General features: G+C 44.2%; 1 protein-coding gene across 1 annotated transcript in view; it reads right to left on the bottom strand.

The window, feature by feature from the left end:
• ULK1 (unc-51 like autophagy activating kinase 1) overlaps positions 1 to 15,042 on the bottom strand; it is a 151,033-nt gene extending 135,991 nt beyond the window's left edge. Inside the window, exons 1-3 of the mRNA XM_030217452.1 lie at positions 14,497 to 15,042; positions 13,810 to 13,902; positions 13,677 to 13,718 (exon numbers count right to left, since the gene is read on the bottom strand). Of these exons, the coding sequence (XP_030073312.1) occupies positions 13,677 to 13,718; positions 13,810 to 13,902; positions 14,497 to 14,586 (225 nt within the window). The 5' untranslated portion in view covers positions 14,587 to 15,042. The remainder of the gene's footprint in view (positions 1 to 13,676; positions 13,719 to 13,809; positions 13,903 to 14,496) is intronic.
• Between the last annotated feature and the right edge of the window lie 1,148 nt (positions 15,043 to 16,190).

The following is a 16,190-nucleotide window of genomic DNA, read 5'->3' as shown; positions in this document are numbered from 1 at the left end:
AATTTAAAGGTTCTCTTTCAAACAACCACAAGTGAAGAGAGTAGATGTAACCAAGTTATAAATTACTTCCATCTTTAAAAACTGGAGGCACCTTATTAATAACTGTGATTTCAAGAACTATGAAAATATATCCAGGTTTAGGAACATTGAGTTTTTAGATGCTCTGACATTTAAATGTTTTTTATATCACCCCCATCCTTCCTGTAAGCCTCTAAAATCCCAGTTTATTACCATTAACACAAGCAGTGAGCAAAATACTACTGGTCAAACGTCAGTATGAATATACCCAAGGACTGACCATAAAAAGGTCTGTTTCATAATCCAGCCATGTGACACATTCCAATCCCACTTGCGCTTTTACCTAATCAACACTCTCACAAGAGCTGGGAAAAAACACAATGAACTGTTCCCCCTCCCTGCTCCCCCAGGCTCTCCAGCTGGACAAAGCAGAGTTAGAGCAATGGTAGCTACTGTTCCTTAATGAATGAGTGATAATACAATGAGTTAAAATGTCTTAAAAATATGGAGGCAGATGCAGCAACCAAACGTAAAAAAATCTAAATCGTTAAAGTCCCTAACGATTTTAAAATAACGAAAAATGCACCAAAAAAAAAAGTCACACATGCTGAGATCGGTATTGAAACGTACAATGTATCAAAGAATCACAATACACATCGTTAATCGGCCCCCAAATCATGCGCAGAGCAGCCAAGTGTTATGTTAGCTGCTCTGCGCATGCCACAAACAGTCAAAACACAGTCAAATCACAAGCACATGGCTCCCAAATCAAAACAAAAATAAAAAAAAAGGGTCGGGAGGGGGCAAGGGCGCTCATCAGGAGCGTCCTGTACGGACGGCCTTGCCCCCCCCCCCCCGCTGCTCCCCACTTTCCGCCGCTCCCCCCACCCCGAAAAAGCAAAATTCAAGCAGCCCTGCTCCCCAAAGGGGGCGGGGCACAGGACGGAGGATGTCGGGAGGCGGAGCTGAGGTGAGAGTAGTGAGGAAGGGAGGGGGGCAGGGGCTGCTTGAATTTTGCTTTTTCGGGGTGGGGGGAGCGGCGGAAAGTGGGGAGCAGCGGGGGGGGGGGGGGGGGCAAGGCCGTCCGTACAGGACGCTCCTGATGAGCGCCCTTGCCCCCTCCCGATCCTTTTTTTATTTTTATTTATTTATGTTTTTCTGACGTCCTTTGGACCAATCACAGCGCTTTTAGCTCTGCTAATGCGCTGGGATTGGCTCAAAGTTTGTTTATTTTTTCTCTTAATGATTTTTCCTGGCACAGAGCTGTCCTAACGAGTGGTCCAGACCTCTCGTTAGTTTTCCTGCCTTTTTCCTGCGTAAAGGCAATCGGAAAAGGTTAGTGCATGTCGTTTCAATGGGGTTTTCACACTAATTGCTCATCTCCATTCCGTTTTCGTTAGCTGCTACTGTCGTCGGAAAATAGGCTTAAGTGCATGGAAAGGATAGGAAATTCTTCCCTGAGGGCTCATTTAACGATGAAAAACGTTTAGTGCATCTACCTCATGGTCAGGAAAATATCACTGGCTGAAAAAGCCTGTTGACGTAAGCTTAGTCACCACAACACTGCACTGATAGAAGTCTAAGCTTGCTAAAGCTATTACCTTGTGTTATTAGTAACTACTGCTGCTACGGTACTAATCATTTCTATAGCACTACTAGACGTACACAGCGCTGTACGCATTATATGCAGGTAATTTCTCTGTCCCTAGTCGGCTCACAATCTATGTTTTGTACCTGGGGTAATGAAGGGTTAAGTGACTTGCCCAGAGTCACAAGGAGCTGCAGTGGCTATTGAACCCAGTTCCCCAGGATCTCAGTCCACTGCACTAACCAGTGGCTACTCCTTCACTGTGTAAAATGGGACCTGTAGTGAAATGAAAGTATTAATAGCACTAGCACTACTCAAAGATACTACTGTTACTACACAGATTAATGTATACTTTTTACCGCATTATGTAAAATGGCTAGCTGCTAATAATGGGGCCCTTTTACTTGAATGTGGCCTTAGCAGGGCCAGCTCAAGGGATAGTGGCATCCTGAGCCAACTTGCTTTTGCGGTGCCTTCCCTCCCCCCCCCCCCCCCCACCCCATGGTTAGGCATCTCTCCCTCTCTTAGACCAGCATCTCCTTACGGTCCAATCTCTCTTTCCCCCTCACCTCTCTCACTCCCCCACGGTCTTGTAAAGTTTGTTAGTCACTGGCGGCAGCAGCAGCATGACAGGCTGCCTTCGACCAACCTGGGCTTTCCTTCTGCTACGTCCCACCCACAGGAAAATTGCATCAGGACATGGCAGAGGGAAGACCCAGGGACTGGCCGACAGCAGCCTGTCACTTAGCTGCTGCTGCTGCTGGCAACCAATGTAAACTTTATAGGACTGTCGGGGAGTGAGAGAAGTGAGGGAGTAGTGCTGGACCCACAGGGAGGGGGAGTGTGTGCAGAGAAAATGCTGGGTATTTTGGAGCCCTTAATCGCTGGCACCCTGAGTCAGAGCTTCACCTGGTCCAAAGGTTAAGCCAGGCCTGGGCCTTAGTGTGCCCTTGCACAGGATTTTCCCATATGCTAAGACCATTTTTACCACAGTTGTAAAAATTGCCTTTTTTAAATTTCTTGTGTTAATGGTCATATGTTAAATGTTGCCATTAGCGTGTGGCCATTAAAAAATTAGCACATGCGCACTTACTACCACCCATTTTGTAGGTGGTAAGGTCTCATGTGCTATTCCTGCACTAACCAGTTAAGTGCATGGTAATGTCGCTCCACTAACTGATTAGCACAGGAACACCCACTCTCCACCCCCAGTTCTGCCCCCACAAATAAAATTGTAATTTTTGTGCACGGTTAGTGCATAAACATTTGGCATTTACCACAGGACACCCGAGTGTGTCTCACGGTTTGCCAATTTAAGCTGCATTGGGTATGTGGTAGTGTCTAACAGAACTTAGTAAAAGGACCCCAATGTGTATTAACTACATTAGGTGTCCTTATACCAAGCTTCAATAACCACTAATGTGTGCTTACTACAACAAAAAGTGCCTTATTGCAGGGCGCGCTCAGGCGTCTCACAGTAATTTTGGGACTGGCGCACTATCCATAACCTACAAAATAAAGTGTATTTTTTAGAGCTAGGGCAGGTGTGGGGGCGGAGAGTGGGCTTGTTCTGTACTAATTAGTTAGCGCAGCTACATTGCCATGTGATAACTGATTAGTGCATGCTTAACATGAGGCGGTAGGGGCTCATGCTCTAAAGGCCATGCACTAATGGGGAAAATTAGCACGTGGCCATTAATAAGGGAAATAGGAAAAATCGGCCACTTTACCTCAGTGGTTAAAAGGGCCTTAGGGAGCGGAGAATGACCTGCAAAAGGATGTGCTAAGGCCACTTTTTACCACAGTTTGGTAAAAGGACCCCCCAGTGCGCTAACATGGTACTCACAAATCCAGCCCCAATTAAAAAATATATATATTTTAAATATTTTCAGTGATTTGAAATCTGAGAAATAAAATTTGCTTGCACCGCCCACAATGCACATGGTACAGCCATACTAATCTCAGTGCTTGACACAATGTTTAACACTGCATGACGAAACGAAAGAATCAAGTTTGTCGGGCTGAGCAACCGTGACGTCCTACATAGTCATTTCACAAGCACTGCCACCATCATTTCAAACCTGCTTTTTTATTGCATAATTGAAATCTCACTGTGACTCACCCTGTATTCATGGATGTTCATCTTTTAAAAATGTGATAAAAAATAGTAATTTGCTAGCCGACTGTTTGCCAGCACCAGTTTTGCAGCTTAGCCAACCATGACACAAGTAAATGCACAAAAACATCCACCTCACCCCCAAACAGAGTGCAGTCTGCAGACAGATGAAACTAGGATAATGGCAGCCACAGTCCCCCTGAGAAACACTGCTAGCTTGCACATTTCATAAGTAAAAAGTGACATCACCTGTCGCCTGTATTGTTTTTTAACCCTAAGTGCTTGTCAGAAGACATAAGACATAAGCATCGCCACACTGGGACAGACCAAAGGTCCATCTAGCCCAGCACCTTGTCTCCGACAGTGGCCAATCCAGGTCACAATCACCCGCCAAGATCCACGGAGCAAAGCATTTTGTACTGCTTGTCCCAGGAATAGTGGATCTTTCCCTATGTCCATTTAATAACATTCTATGGCCTTTTCCTTCAGGAAGCCGTCCAAACCTTTCTTAAACTCTGCTAAGCTAACCGCCTTAACCACATTCTCCGGCAACGAATTCCAGAGTCGAATTACACGCTGAGTAAAGACAAATATACTTACTGCCTTTCTGCAGTTTACATATATTCAGGTACTTATTTTGTACCAGGGGCAATGGAGGGTTAAGTGACTTGCCCAGAGTCACAAGGAGCTGCAGTGGGAATTAAACTCAGTTCCCCAGGATCAAAGTCCACTGCACTAACCACTAGGCTACTCCTCTACTCAGGTGCTGACTTTATGTTACTAAGATTTGAATTTAGCTCCCACCTTTTCAGTAGTAGTGAGCATTATATTCAGGTATAGCAGCCTGACAGCTCTCAGGCATGCCTTGTCTTGGGGGACTCCTAGTTCCACATAGAAGGAACAGGATAAAGATTGGTTTGCCTTAAGGGGAGCAGGAGCCACAATGAGCCAGGAAAAGAGGGCAGGGCAGCAGAAGTAATCCATTTGCTGAAGGAAGAAACAGTTGGAAGAGCTCTCTTGAAGGTGGGGAGAGGGATGGATATATGCAAATCTGAAGCCTACAGAGCAGGTGAGTTGCTTAAGAAAGGACAAGCTGTAAGAGTTACTGCCCACTGAGTCCTGATTAGGGAATCCTGATTAGGGGAAGAGAGGGAATCAAGCTCCCCAGGATAAGGGGTGTAGTTAACCCCCTTATGGCCTCATAATCTCCCTGAGAGGAATGCAGAAGAGAGGAAGGGCCCTGTTTTCTAAGCAAGCGCTAAGGACACACTAGCATTTTTAGCTTGCGCTAAACGCTAAAGTCGCCCACAGAAACATATGGGCACTCCAGCGTTTAGCGTGTGCTAATTTTAGCGCGCACTAAAACACTAACACACCTTACTAAATAGGGCCTGAAGTGCCCACAACCATGAGACCTGAAGAAAGTCTGACCAAGGAAGCCATGAGAAGACAGAGTGGACAAGAAGAGCAAAACATAGACAGAAAATTAAACAATGAAAATTTTTAAGGGTTTATTTTTTGAGGGGGTGGGGGTGGGGGAAAGGATTAAGTTAAACAGCTGAAGATAGAGGACAGGACTGTAAAGTTATGATGAGTCTGGTCCGATGCAGGGTAAGAAGACTGTTAGATTGGAGCTCCTAGTACTTATTCAGAAAGAGGCAATCTTGTTCTTTTGAAGTATTGTTTTAAGGAAGCTGGAAAGAGAAACCCCTCAAACTATGGCAGAGAGACAGAGAGAGAGAGAGAGAGAGAGAGAGAGAGAGAGAGAGACAGACAGACAGACTAGAGTTCGCTTGCATAACCTAGGAACTCTAGCACTATGTTTTTTTCAGTTCTCAATCCAGTCCGATTTCAAGGTATCTGCATGTACTACCTCTCTCTTGCATATTATTGTGGGCATCCTGAAACCTGACTGGGTGAGAACGCCTGCTCTAAAATAAAGTTGTATTGCCCATGTAGGGTGAGTGGGAGGAAGACTTTAATTCTAACATAGTAACATAGTAGAATGACGGCAGATAAAGACCTGTACAGTCCATCCAGTCTGCCCAACTAGATAGTAGTGGTTGTGTGCTTATTTACATGTCATACCCAATTAGTCCGCAGTTATCACCAAATTTTTTACTAAAAGATGCAACTGAATTACCACACACTAAGATACATTTGCACACATTATTTACCACAGGTCCTATCTGGGTCCTACTTACTAACAGAAGGGCCCTTTACTAAGCACACTTAAAAGTGGCCTGCTGTGGGGGGAGGTGCATGTTTTGGACGCATGCAGGTCCATTTCCTCAGCGCACCTGGAAAAAAAGGCATTTTTTTTTTCTGCCAGAAAATGGACATGCGGCAAAATTTAAACCAGCACATGTCCTTACCGCCATCCATTGACTTAGCAGTAATGTCTAACACGCTAACCAGGCGGTAACCTACCTCCAAAACATCAGGATGCACACTTAGGGTACTTGAGGAGGTGACTCAGCCTGTATGCTAATTTACTGGCTCATAATCACTGTAAATGTGTTTCATAGAGTACAGTGGCTAGAGAAAGAGGGGGCTAGTGAAGTCCTAGGTGTTACCAAACACGGGATGCTCTTGCCAAGGAATTACCACGGCCCCTATCCATGAAGATGACTGGAGAAATTAATGTTCCAATTTTCAAAACACATGCTGCGTATCATGGGTGTCTAACAACTAATAACACAGATTTAAGCAACAGGCTGTAAAACCAGGGAAGCCAGGGTTTCAAATCTGCCTTCCCCACAGATGTGCTTTGTGACCTTGGACAAGTCTCTTCATCTTCTGTTGCCTCAGGTATGAAATGTAGACTGTAAATCTTGGGCAGGCAAATATTTATTGTACAGGACTATACAAAAAAATTACCTTGAGCTTAAATTTGGAAATGTCAGTAATTAGATCCAAATGTACCTTCATAAATGCTGACCCAATTACAAAACCAGAGTTTTGGACACTTTGCACAGGCAAAAGTCCATCTCATCTTATAATCATGACTAAAGCCCATCCCCCTCTCTGCTTCCATTCTCCTGGCAGCTAAACAATACCATGCTTCCAGCTGGGTTTTTTTCCTGGCTAGTCACTAATCTCTAACTCCCAGGGCTGCTGCCAACAAGTCTCCAATCCAGCTCTCCCTTCTTCCATTCCCTCCCCCAACAACACTGAACTCTCCTGTCCTGCTCCCTAGCCAGCCAGCCAGGGAAGAAGCTGAAGAACTCCCTGGACCACTGACCAACATCACTGCTCTGGTTAACCCTTCCCAAATGTCTGTCCCCAATGAACCCTCTCTGATTCCATTCTCTGCACTGCCTATAAACACAGATGATCCTGCTCTTCAAGTTTAAACGGAGAACACATGCGCCCAAATTAGCATAAATATTTTTAAAACTTTAAGGATTGGTGAACGGTATAAAAAGCATTTGAGTTCTTTACCAACGCTACTGAAGTTCCAATACCCCACACTCATTAAAACTTTTGGTTACCACAACAAGCCTAGCAAGCTACTGCAGAATATAGACTAAAACAAAGGAAGAAAAAAAAGATTTATATATCCAAGATTAAATTAAATTTGGGCTCTAAACATGAACCTACAAATGAAAATTAACAAGAGAAATAAAGTGTCTAAGAATGGAACTAGGTCTGACAGAAATCAGAAAAGACTGACAATATATTCAACAACTACAAATTACACAGCTTGACCTCTTTATAATACACTGACCTAAGCAGTCCCAACAAAAGCTTACATTCAATGACGATAGATGGAAAGTCAAATAGAAAATAGGTAAATAACATCAAAGATATTCTGAAGTAGAATAGCCTAATGGTTAGAGCATTGGGCTGATATCCAGGGATGGCCATTTCAAATCCCACTGCTACTCCTTGTGATCTTGAACAAGTCACATAACCTTCCATTGCTGAGGTACAGAATTAGATTATAAGGCCTCCAGGGACAGGGAAATAGCCAATGTATCTCAATGTGAGTTACAACTGAAAAAGGTGCATGCCAAACCCAAACAAAATCAGACCAACACTGTAGCATCAACATCAATAACTTATGTTTTATAACTACTCCTTGCACTTGGTGTTAATGAGCCTCTCTTAAACCAGGATATGAGCTCATTAGGTAGACGAGAAGAAGAAAATTGTATTAATTAATGTTTTGCATAGTTATTTTTTAATGTCATGGATTGCTACCCATCATGGCCACAATATATAACAAAATTTATAAAGTGTCACAATATCAACTGTCACACCCCTTACCTCCTCGTCGGCGGGGCTCTCTGGCGGCGCGGGGACGCTCACCATCCTACGGGTCGGACACTTCAGGACGGTGCTGCGCCCTCCGCAGCCTTTCCACCACTGTGCGCGTGCTGGGCCCCCCATGTTGCCCTGCCTGCGGTTGGATCGCTTCCTGAGGAACTTCCGAGGTTGCTTGCGACAGCTATCCGCCTTCCTGCTCCACAGGCGCGTTCTGCGCCCCTCCCTCACTGCCTTCCTGACCTATCAAGCTCTCTTCTCCAGCTGCCTCCTGGTTGACGTCAGACGCCTGCCGTACTTCAGAAGAGCTTTCCTCTGCATTATTGCTTTGGCTTCTAGTTGGTAACGTTTTATCTTCACTGTGTTCCTGGTTCTTGACCTTGCTTGTACCCGGATTACTCTCTCGTCTGCTGCTTGCCTTAAGACCTTGCTTGTACCTGGATCTCTCCTTTGCCAGCTGCCTGCCTGTTGGACTGTTGACTGTACTCAGGCCTCTCCTTTCTACTCTCCTCCGGCTGGTTTCCTCAACGCCCCTCTCATCTTCTCTCTACGTAAGTCATATCGGCCACCCACACCTGGGGGCTCAACCCCCGGGGAACGCTAGTTACCGCAGGGTGAACCTTGGGGTTGCTCGGCCGCCAAGCAGAGTCAGGGTGCGTATCCTCGCACTCAGCAGTGCTCCATTTGGTACAAAGAACTCACAAACCTGACACAAACTGACTAAAGAACATATACGCTGGAAAAGAGGAGGCAGAGAGGAGACATGATAGAAACGTTTAAATATCTCAAGGGCATTTATGTACAGGAAGAGAGCCTTTTTCAAATGAAGGAGAGCTCTGGAATGAGGGGGCATATGACAAAGTTAAGAGAGAATAGGCTTAGGAGTAACCTAAGGAAGTACTATTTCACAGAAAGGGTGGTGGAGGCATGGAATGGCCTCCCGATGGAGGTGGTGGAGTCTAGGACTGTTCCAGAATTTAAAAAGGCATGGGATAAGCATGTGGGATCGCTTAGGAACAGGAAGAATTAGGGTTACAGAGATGGGCAGACTGGATGGGTCATATGGCCTTATCTGCCATCATGTTTCTATGTTTCTATATAAGCTTAGGAAAATTGGGGCCCTTTTACTAACCCACGTTAAGCAACTAACTCATGCTTAACACAGGAAACAAAAAACTTACTGCAAAAATAATCATACATTATCCCTGGGAATCAATACATCATTGTGCCTAGCTTTCTGTGGCTTAACAAGCCAGTGTTTTTAACAGCACTTAACAAGAAATAATGAGCACTTAGTATATAAGTATTGCCATACCGGGACAGAGCAAAGGTCCATCAAGCCCAGCATCCTGTATGCTGCTTATCTTAGAAATAAGCAGTGGATTGTCCCCATTTTATAATGTTCTATGGACTTTTCCTTTAGGAAGCCAAACATTTTTTAACCCCGCTAAGCTAACTGCTTTATTCTCTGGCAACGAATTCAGAAGATTAATTACACATTGAGTGAAGAAACATTTTCTCCGATTCGTTTTAAATTTACTACTTTCTAGCTTCATCATGTGCTCCCTAGTCCTAGTATTTTTGGAAAGAGTAAAAAAGCGATTCACATCTACCCACTCCACTCCACATTTTATAGACCTCTATCATATCTCCCATCAGCTGTCTTTACTCTAGGCTGAAGAGCCCTAGCCGCTTTATCCTTTCCTCATAGGGAAGTTGTCCCATCCCCTTTATCATTTTCATCACCCTTCTCTGTACCTTTTCTAATTCCACTATATCTTTTTTTAAGATGCGGTGACCAGAATTGAACATAATATTCTAGGTGCGGTCACACCATGGAGCGATACAAAAGCATTATAACGTCCTCATTTTTGTTTTCCATTCCTTCCTAATAATACCTAACATTCTATTTGCTTCTTAGCCACCACCGACAATAATTAGAATTTACGTGCACAACTCACTAAGCATATTCTGTAACGCACAGTGCCTAAGTTCTAATGTATGGAACGAAAAAGGGGTCTGGTTATGGGTGGGGAAATGGGTGTTTCATGGGCATTCCAAAATTTACACGCAGTTATAGAATATGGCCCTCTGCGACTAAATCTACGCACTGGTATTTATGCCACATTTCCCTTGGTGTAAATGGATGTGCCTAGTTTCTAGGCACGGGGATATTAACTAAGCCTATGCTACATACCGCGCCTAAATCTAGGCACTACTTATAGGTGGAAATTTATTCCACACAGATTTTCAGGAGCCATAAAGAGAAATCTATCCCTATATTTTTTCAGGAGGGGGCACAGCATGGGCATGGAAACGTTATCCAGCTGACACATTCTGATAAGTCTGCATTGTCCAGTGAGCATGCACTAAACGTGGGAGCACTTAGCACCTGATAAATAGGAGGAAGTGCTCCCGTATTATTTTTTAGCAAGTCCCGTGTACTCATGGAAAAATTAGTGTAGGACCTAAAAACAAAAAGCCATCCTTAATACACTGCTACATTAAGAATGGGTTTAGTGTGTCTGGAAAGTCTCGTGTTACAACACGCTAAGCCCATTTCCTAACGCGGCTTAGTAAAAGGGCCCCATAACCAGGAGTACATGGTATTGCACAAATATAAAACTGAACTCAAAAGGAAATGCAAAATTAACCGAATTAAAAGACATCCACGGTGTAAAACTTGGGCATTATCCAAATTTAAAAAAAAAAGAAAAAAAAACTTCTGCCACCTCATATCAGATCTAGATAAGCCTAATAAAACAGCGAGGCTCTATGAGCAGCACCTTTGGACACCTGTCACCATTAAAAATGGTGAGGGTATGATTGAGTATTTTATGCACTCGGTGTTTGGCAGCATGGTTGTGAATGTGCGGCCTAGATGAAGCATGCAGCCCTGTGTGTGGCCCATAACCAACACACACACAGTAGGACTAAAAGCACAGAACAGCATAGCTGGAAGGGAGCCCAGACCTTACCAGCCAAACAGGAAGGAGTGTGAGGCAACTGAATGCATAGCTACAAGTGTGCCAGTTCCCCGACAGCTGAAGGTACACAGCAGGTGCCTGTGGCTGAGATAGGGAATTCAGAAAAGGCAAGAAGATTGAGAGGCCTTTTCTACAAGTCTGCTTTATATGTTAAGTTTCACTTATGGTACCACATTAAGATTTTTTGGACTCCTTAATTATTTATTTTGTGATCCAAAGCAAACAAACAAAAATCTTCACTTACAGCATATGAAAGTAAACATATACTGCATTAACTTAGGATGATAACTGTTCCTGGGCAGCATTTAACAGCAGTTAATATATCTGGGTTTTAAAAAGTTTTGGACAAATTCCTGGAAGAAGTCCATAATTTGGCTATTAAGATAAATGGGGGATAACCAAGACTTATCCCTGGGAGCAGTAGCATATGCAACATAGTAGATGATGGCAGATAAAAACCTGTACAGTCCTCCAATCTATCCCAAAACGATAAACTCACAGTCTATGAACTTTATGTGTATACCAGACCTTGATTTGTCCCTGCCACATTCAGGGCACAGACCATATTAGTCTGCCCAGCACTGGCTTGGCTTCCCATTACTGGTGTTGCCACCCAATCTCTGCTAAGCTACTTGGATCCATTACTTCGAACAGGATTCCTTTGTGTTATCCACACAGTTTTGAATTCCATTATCATTTTCTATCCACCACCTCCCTCAGGAGGGCATTCAAGTATCTACCACCCTCTCTGTGAAAAAAATACTTCCTGACATTATTCCTGAGTCTGACCCCATTCAACCTCAATTCACTAGTTCTACCGCCTTCCTGTCTCTGGAAATGTTTGTTTGTGGATTAATACCTTTCAAATATTTGAACGTCTGTATCATATCACCCCTGCTTCTCCTTTCCTCCAGGGTATACATGTTCCGGTCAGAATAAGTCTCTTCTCGTACGTCTTGCAACGGAAATCCCATACCATTTTTGTAGCTTTTCTTTGCACTGCTTCAAGTCTTTTACATCCTTATCAAGATACGGCCTCCAAAACTGAACACAATACTCCAAGTGCAACTTCACTAATGACTTGTAGAGGGGCATCAACACCTCCTTTCTTCTGCTGGTTATATCCATCTTTGGGATTCTGCCAGGTTACTTGTGGCCTGGATTGGCCACTGTTGAAAAGCAGGATACTGGGCTAGATGGACCATCAGCCTGACCTAGTATGGCTATTCTTATGTTCTAGGTATGCACAGAGTTTCTGCTTCTAAGTTAATCTTGTCTGATTGTTTTCCTTTGAAGCTTGGGGAGAGGGGAAAGAGGATGGGCCGAAAGCTGAGGTAAATTATACCACATTAAAATTTTTGAATTCCTTGATTCTTTTGTCACTATCCAAAACAATAAAGATCTCCACTTACAGCATTATGAAATCAAACATATACCGCACTAAAATGAAACAATAACTATCCCTCTGCAGCAAGCAGGGAGACAGGAGATGTGCAAAGCATTTCTACTTCTAGTCAATGTTGTTTTCTGATTGCTTTCCTCTGATGCTTTTGGGGAGGGAGGGGGGCATATATTCTTATAATCAGCTCTAGAGTTAGGAAAGAGAACGGGCAGACAGCAGAGGTAAATTTAAAACAAATGGGCCGATGTCAGTCCTGTCAGTGCCTCAGGAATTTCAATTTACCCAGCTCTAAGCTGGAGATATTAGAATAGTCTTTCATTTCTGACTCCCCTATTGTGTTGCATTATGGGACTTGAAGGATTGATTTCAATAGGCAGGATCAGGGACTACAAATCCCACAATGTTTTGTGTTGTAAATTCAAAACCAGGACTGGTCCAAAATCTCCAGGCTGGTACTGGGTAGCCTGGCATCTCTGGTCCCATTCCCCTATGGCGGTCCCTTGTCCCAAATTCTCGGTTCTAGGGGCCCTACAATGACGTAAACGCATCTCCTCGGACACCTCTTCCACGTCCAAACATGTCTGTTCGGTAGTGGTGGGGGAGGGGGTGTTTTGAGAATCATTTTCTTTCCTTCTGTGCCAACATAAACAAGCCAGGCAGACCGCCCCTCCAGGCACAGGACACGACGGTTAATGTAGTCCAAGCGCGGCAACACACCAAGTGGCGGATCACTGAGCAAACACTACAAATCCCAGATGGATACGCGCGCGCGGAAAGTAAAAACCCGACCGCCTCATAGTGGTGAGACGTCAGGAGCAGACCAGACCAATCCGAGCGTGCGCCGCACAGAATGTCAACAAAACAAGGAGCGCAGCCACGTGACAGAAGGGCAGCAGGCCAGGCACAGGCGCACAATAGCAGAGAAGGGGGAGGAGACGGAAAGGGCCTGGGCTGTCTATAGCCCTCTCTCAACGCCGTGATCCAATGCTTTCCCAGGAACTCAGAGGCTGCTTCTAAGAATTGGGGGAAGGGGCTTCAATTGCAACATACAACAAGAAGAAAAATAAAACCACCAGATGCAATCTCCACAACCCTTTCACATCACCCCAAAAGCATTTAAATACAGCGCTGGTGTCACCACTAAAAAAAAAAAAAAGTGTTCAGGAGAAGACATGCTCCCCAGGACATTTCAGCCTATTTTTGTTAATGTCACACATCCAGCTTTGCTCACCCCCATCTCAACCTCCGCCAGTAAGCATACAATATTTCATTATAATCAATAAGAGCAATACATACCTGGAAGTCATACAAGGCAACAATATTTTCATGTTTTAACTCCTGAAAACAATAACAGACACACGATTAGTGTTCCTTCAACAACAGCGCCCGAGGAAAGGCTGTTCTGCTAATATGCTGCTTTTACACCTACCTTCAATATTTTGATTTCTTTCCCCAATAGAGTCTGCGATTTTGCAAGGTTTTTCTTTTTGATGCACTTTATTGCAACTTCAAGATCTTGCTTCTGATAAACAAAAAATAAATTTATGTAAACAAGAATTGAACTAATTAACTGTTAGGATTAAGCATGCTCTCAAATGAAAGGCACCTCAAGACCTCAGTCCAAACCACAGCAGCCAGACTTGTCCAGGCTTGTCTTTTACTGTATTACAGGCCATTTATTTCATGCAGTAATAAAAAAAAAAAAAAGCTAAAATTGTTATTCCTTGTTTTCACAGAACAGAGGAAAGATGTTAAGATAAGGGTGATTAAGATGAAAAAGAGAACAGATGGATTTCATTTCTCATCGGTTCTAAGAACAGATACTAACATTAGCAAAGTGCTCAGTTTTGTACTACAAATGTAGCTATTAAATTGCATGTTTGGACACATAGAAGAATACATCATCTGCTATTCAGGGAAGATTAACTTAGCAAATAAAATCCCTGGTGCTCTCTCCCTTCCTCCATCACTAATTCTAGCATCAGTCACTTGTCAAATAGCATCCCCCACCACAAAATAAAATCTGATAGTAAAAGAGATATCATCCCATAATAATAACAACAAAACGTGTCTATATATAAAAAGAGAGAGAGATAATTATGTTTTTTGTGTTTACCTCTTTGTGTCTCCCTTTGAAAACCACCGCAAAGGCTCCATGGCCGATGAGATCCTTTCTGCTGAACTCAAACTTCCCCACAGTCTCCATCCTCCCAGCTTCAGCTCTCCCCCAGGAGAGGTTATTACATAGATGTGTGCATATAACAATCTCACACAGAATACAAATAATAATACAACAGATCGAATAAAAATCAAGAGCTGGGGGCCAGCTGGAAGAGAAGCGCCGCTCTCCTGTCAACCTCACGGCAGTCCAAGATGCGGCTCCCGGCTCCCACTTGCATGGGCTGTTTTCCCCTTACAGAAAAATCTTTTTGGTTCATGTTAGGATCCGGAAGAAAAACAATATTAATTATGAACAATAAAGTTGAAAGGAGATACCAGGCCAGTTCGCCTAACGCCTTCCCATGGCGGTGGCCGTAGTGGGAAGGGGAGATCCCCGAGAACAACTTCGTTCCACCTTAAGACAGTCGCCTTGTCTGCGCGCAGCCGGGACTCTGTGTCATGTACCGGCTGCGGTAGACAATGGAAGCGACCGAAGGCTAGACTCCAGATCCCACAGCGCCGCGCAGGCGCAATGTGGGACAGGGAAAGGGCCGGGGGAGCATTTAAAGGCGTAGCGGACCCGGTGCAGGAGGTGTTCCGCTGTTGTTATTTACTTCCACAGGTGCCAGTCTCCGGTTTGCTGTCTCAAGTCAACCCACAGAGCACCGGGCATGGTTTAAAGTATGCATACTGGGATTTGTAGTTCTAATATAAGCAGATAAGCAACCTAGTAAATGATGGCAGATAAAGAACAATATTGTCCATCCAGTCTGCCCAGTAAGGTGGCTACAGTCATACCAGCCACTGTGTGCATAAGGAGCCGACTCTGTGGGTGCTGTGGATGCTTGAGCACCCCCAATATATAGAGAATATTCATTGAATGTGTCCAGGGAGGGTTATTTCCACTGGGCTTAGCACCCCCCAATCATTTTGAAACGTTGGCTCCTATGTGCAGGCATCATTCCAGGAGTGTTCCTAGCTAGAACTGAACCCTGCATGATAGGTCCCTTAGTGCTCTTACCCTGCTCACTGTGTCGTGGCCACCACAAGGTAGACAAGGTAGCAATTGTTGCACCTCCATCTCCTTTGTGCTTTGTGTGAGCGCACAGGTCTCAGGATTGCCCTACATCCTTCTATGCCTTGTAGCGCTATAGAAATGATAAGTAGTAGTAGTAGTAGTCTTGTTTGAAGTATGAAAGTCATTTGTTTTGCTTCCATCACATCCTCTTGCTATATAGTGTTCTGTCCTCTGACAGCCTTACATTAGGGACAAAAACTGTGACCGAATTCAAAAACATGGGCTAAACATAGAGGATCTCTATAGGTCAAGGTCTCTTAAAGCATAATATTCTTAAGGCCCTATTTAGGAGGCAGTAAGGGCTTCCACGCTAACCTGGCAGTAACTGGGCAGCTTGCGACTCTGCCCAATTAATACAATTATTTTTGATAACTGGAAATGGCATGCAGCACACACACCAGCACTATACCGCCGGGCTCCTGTGGTAGCCCAGTGGTAACCCTACCTTGGCTTGGTAAAAGGGCCCCTTAATCTCAATATGCTGTTACATATTGTCATGAAACTCCTAGCCACCCACCTGGGGTTACCATGTGGCCACTTAGAGGGTCTATCCCCAGCACAGCTCATGTCTG

Source organism: Microcaecilia unicolor, chromosome 11 (genome assembly GCF_901765095.1).
Source record: "Microcaecilia unicolor chromosome 11, aMicUni1.1, whole genome shotgun sequence".
NCBI lineage: Eukaryota > Metazoa > Chordata > Amphibia > Gymnophiona > Siphonopidae > Microcaecilia > Microcaecilia unicolor.
Note: the sequence above shows the minus strand (reverse complement) of the source record. Positions and strands in the feature narration are given on the sequence as shown.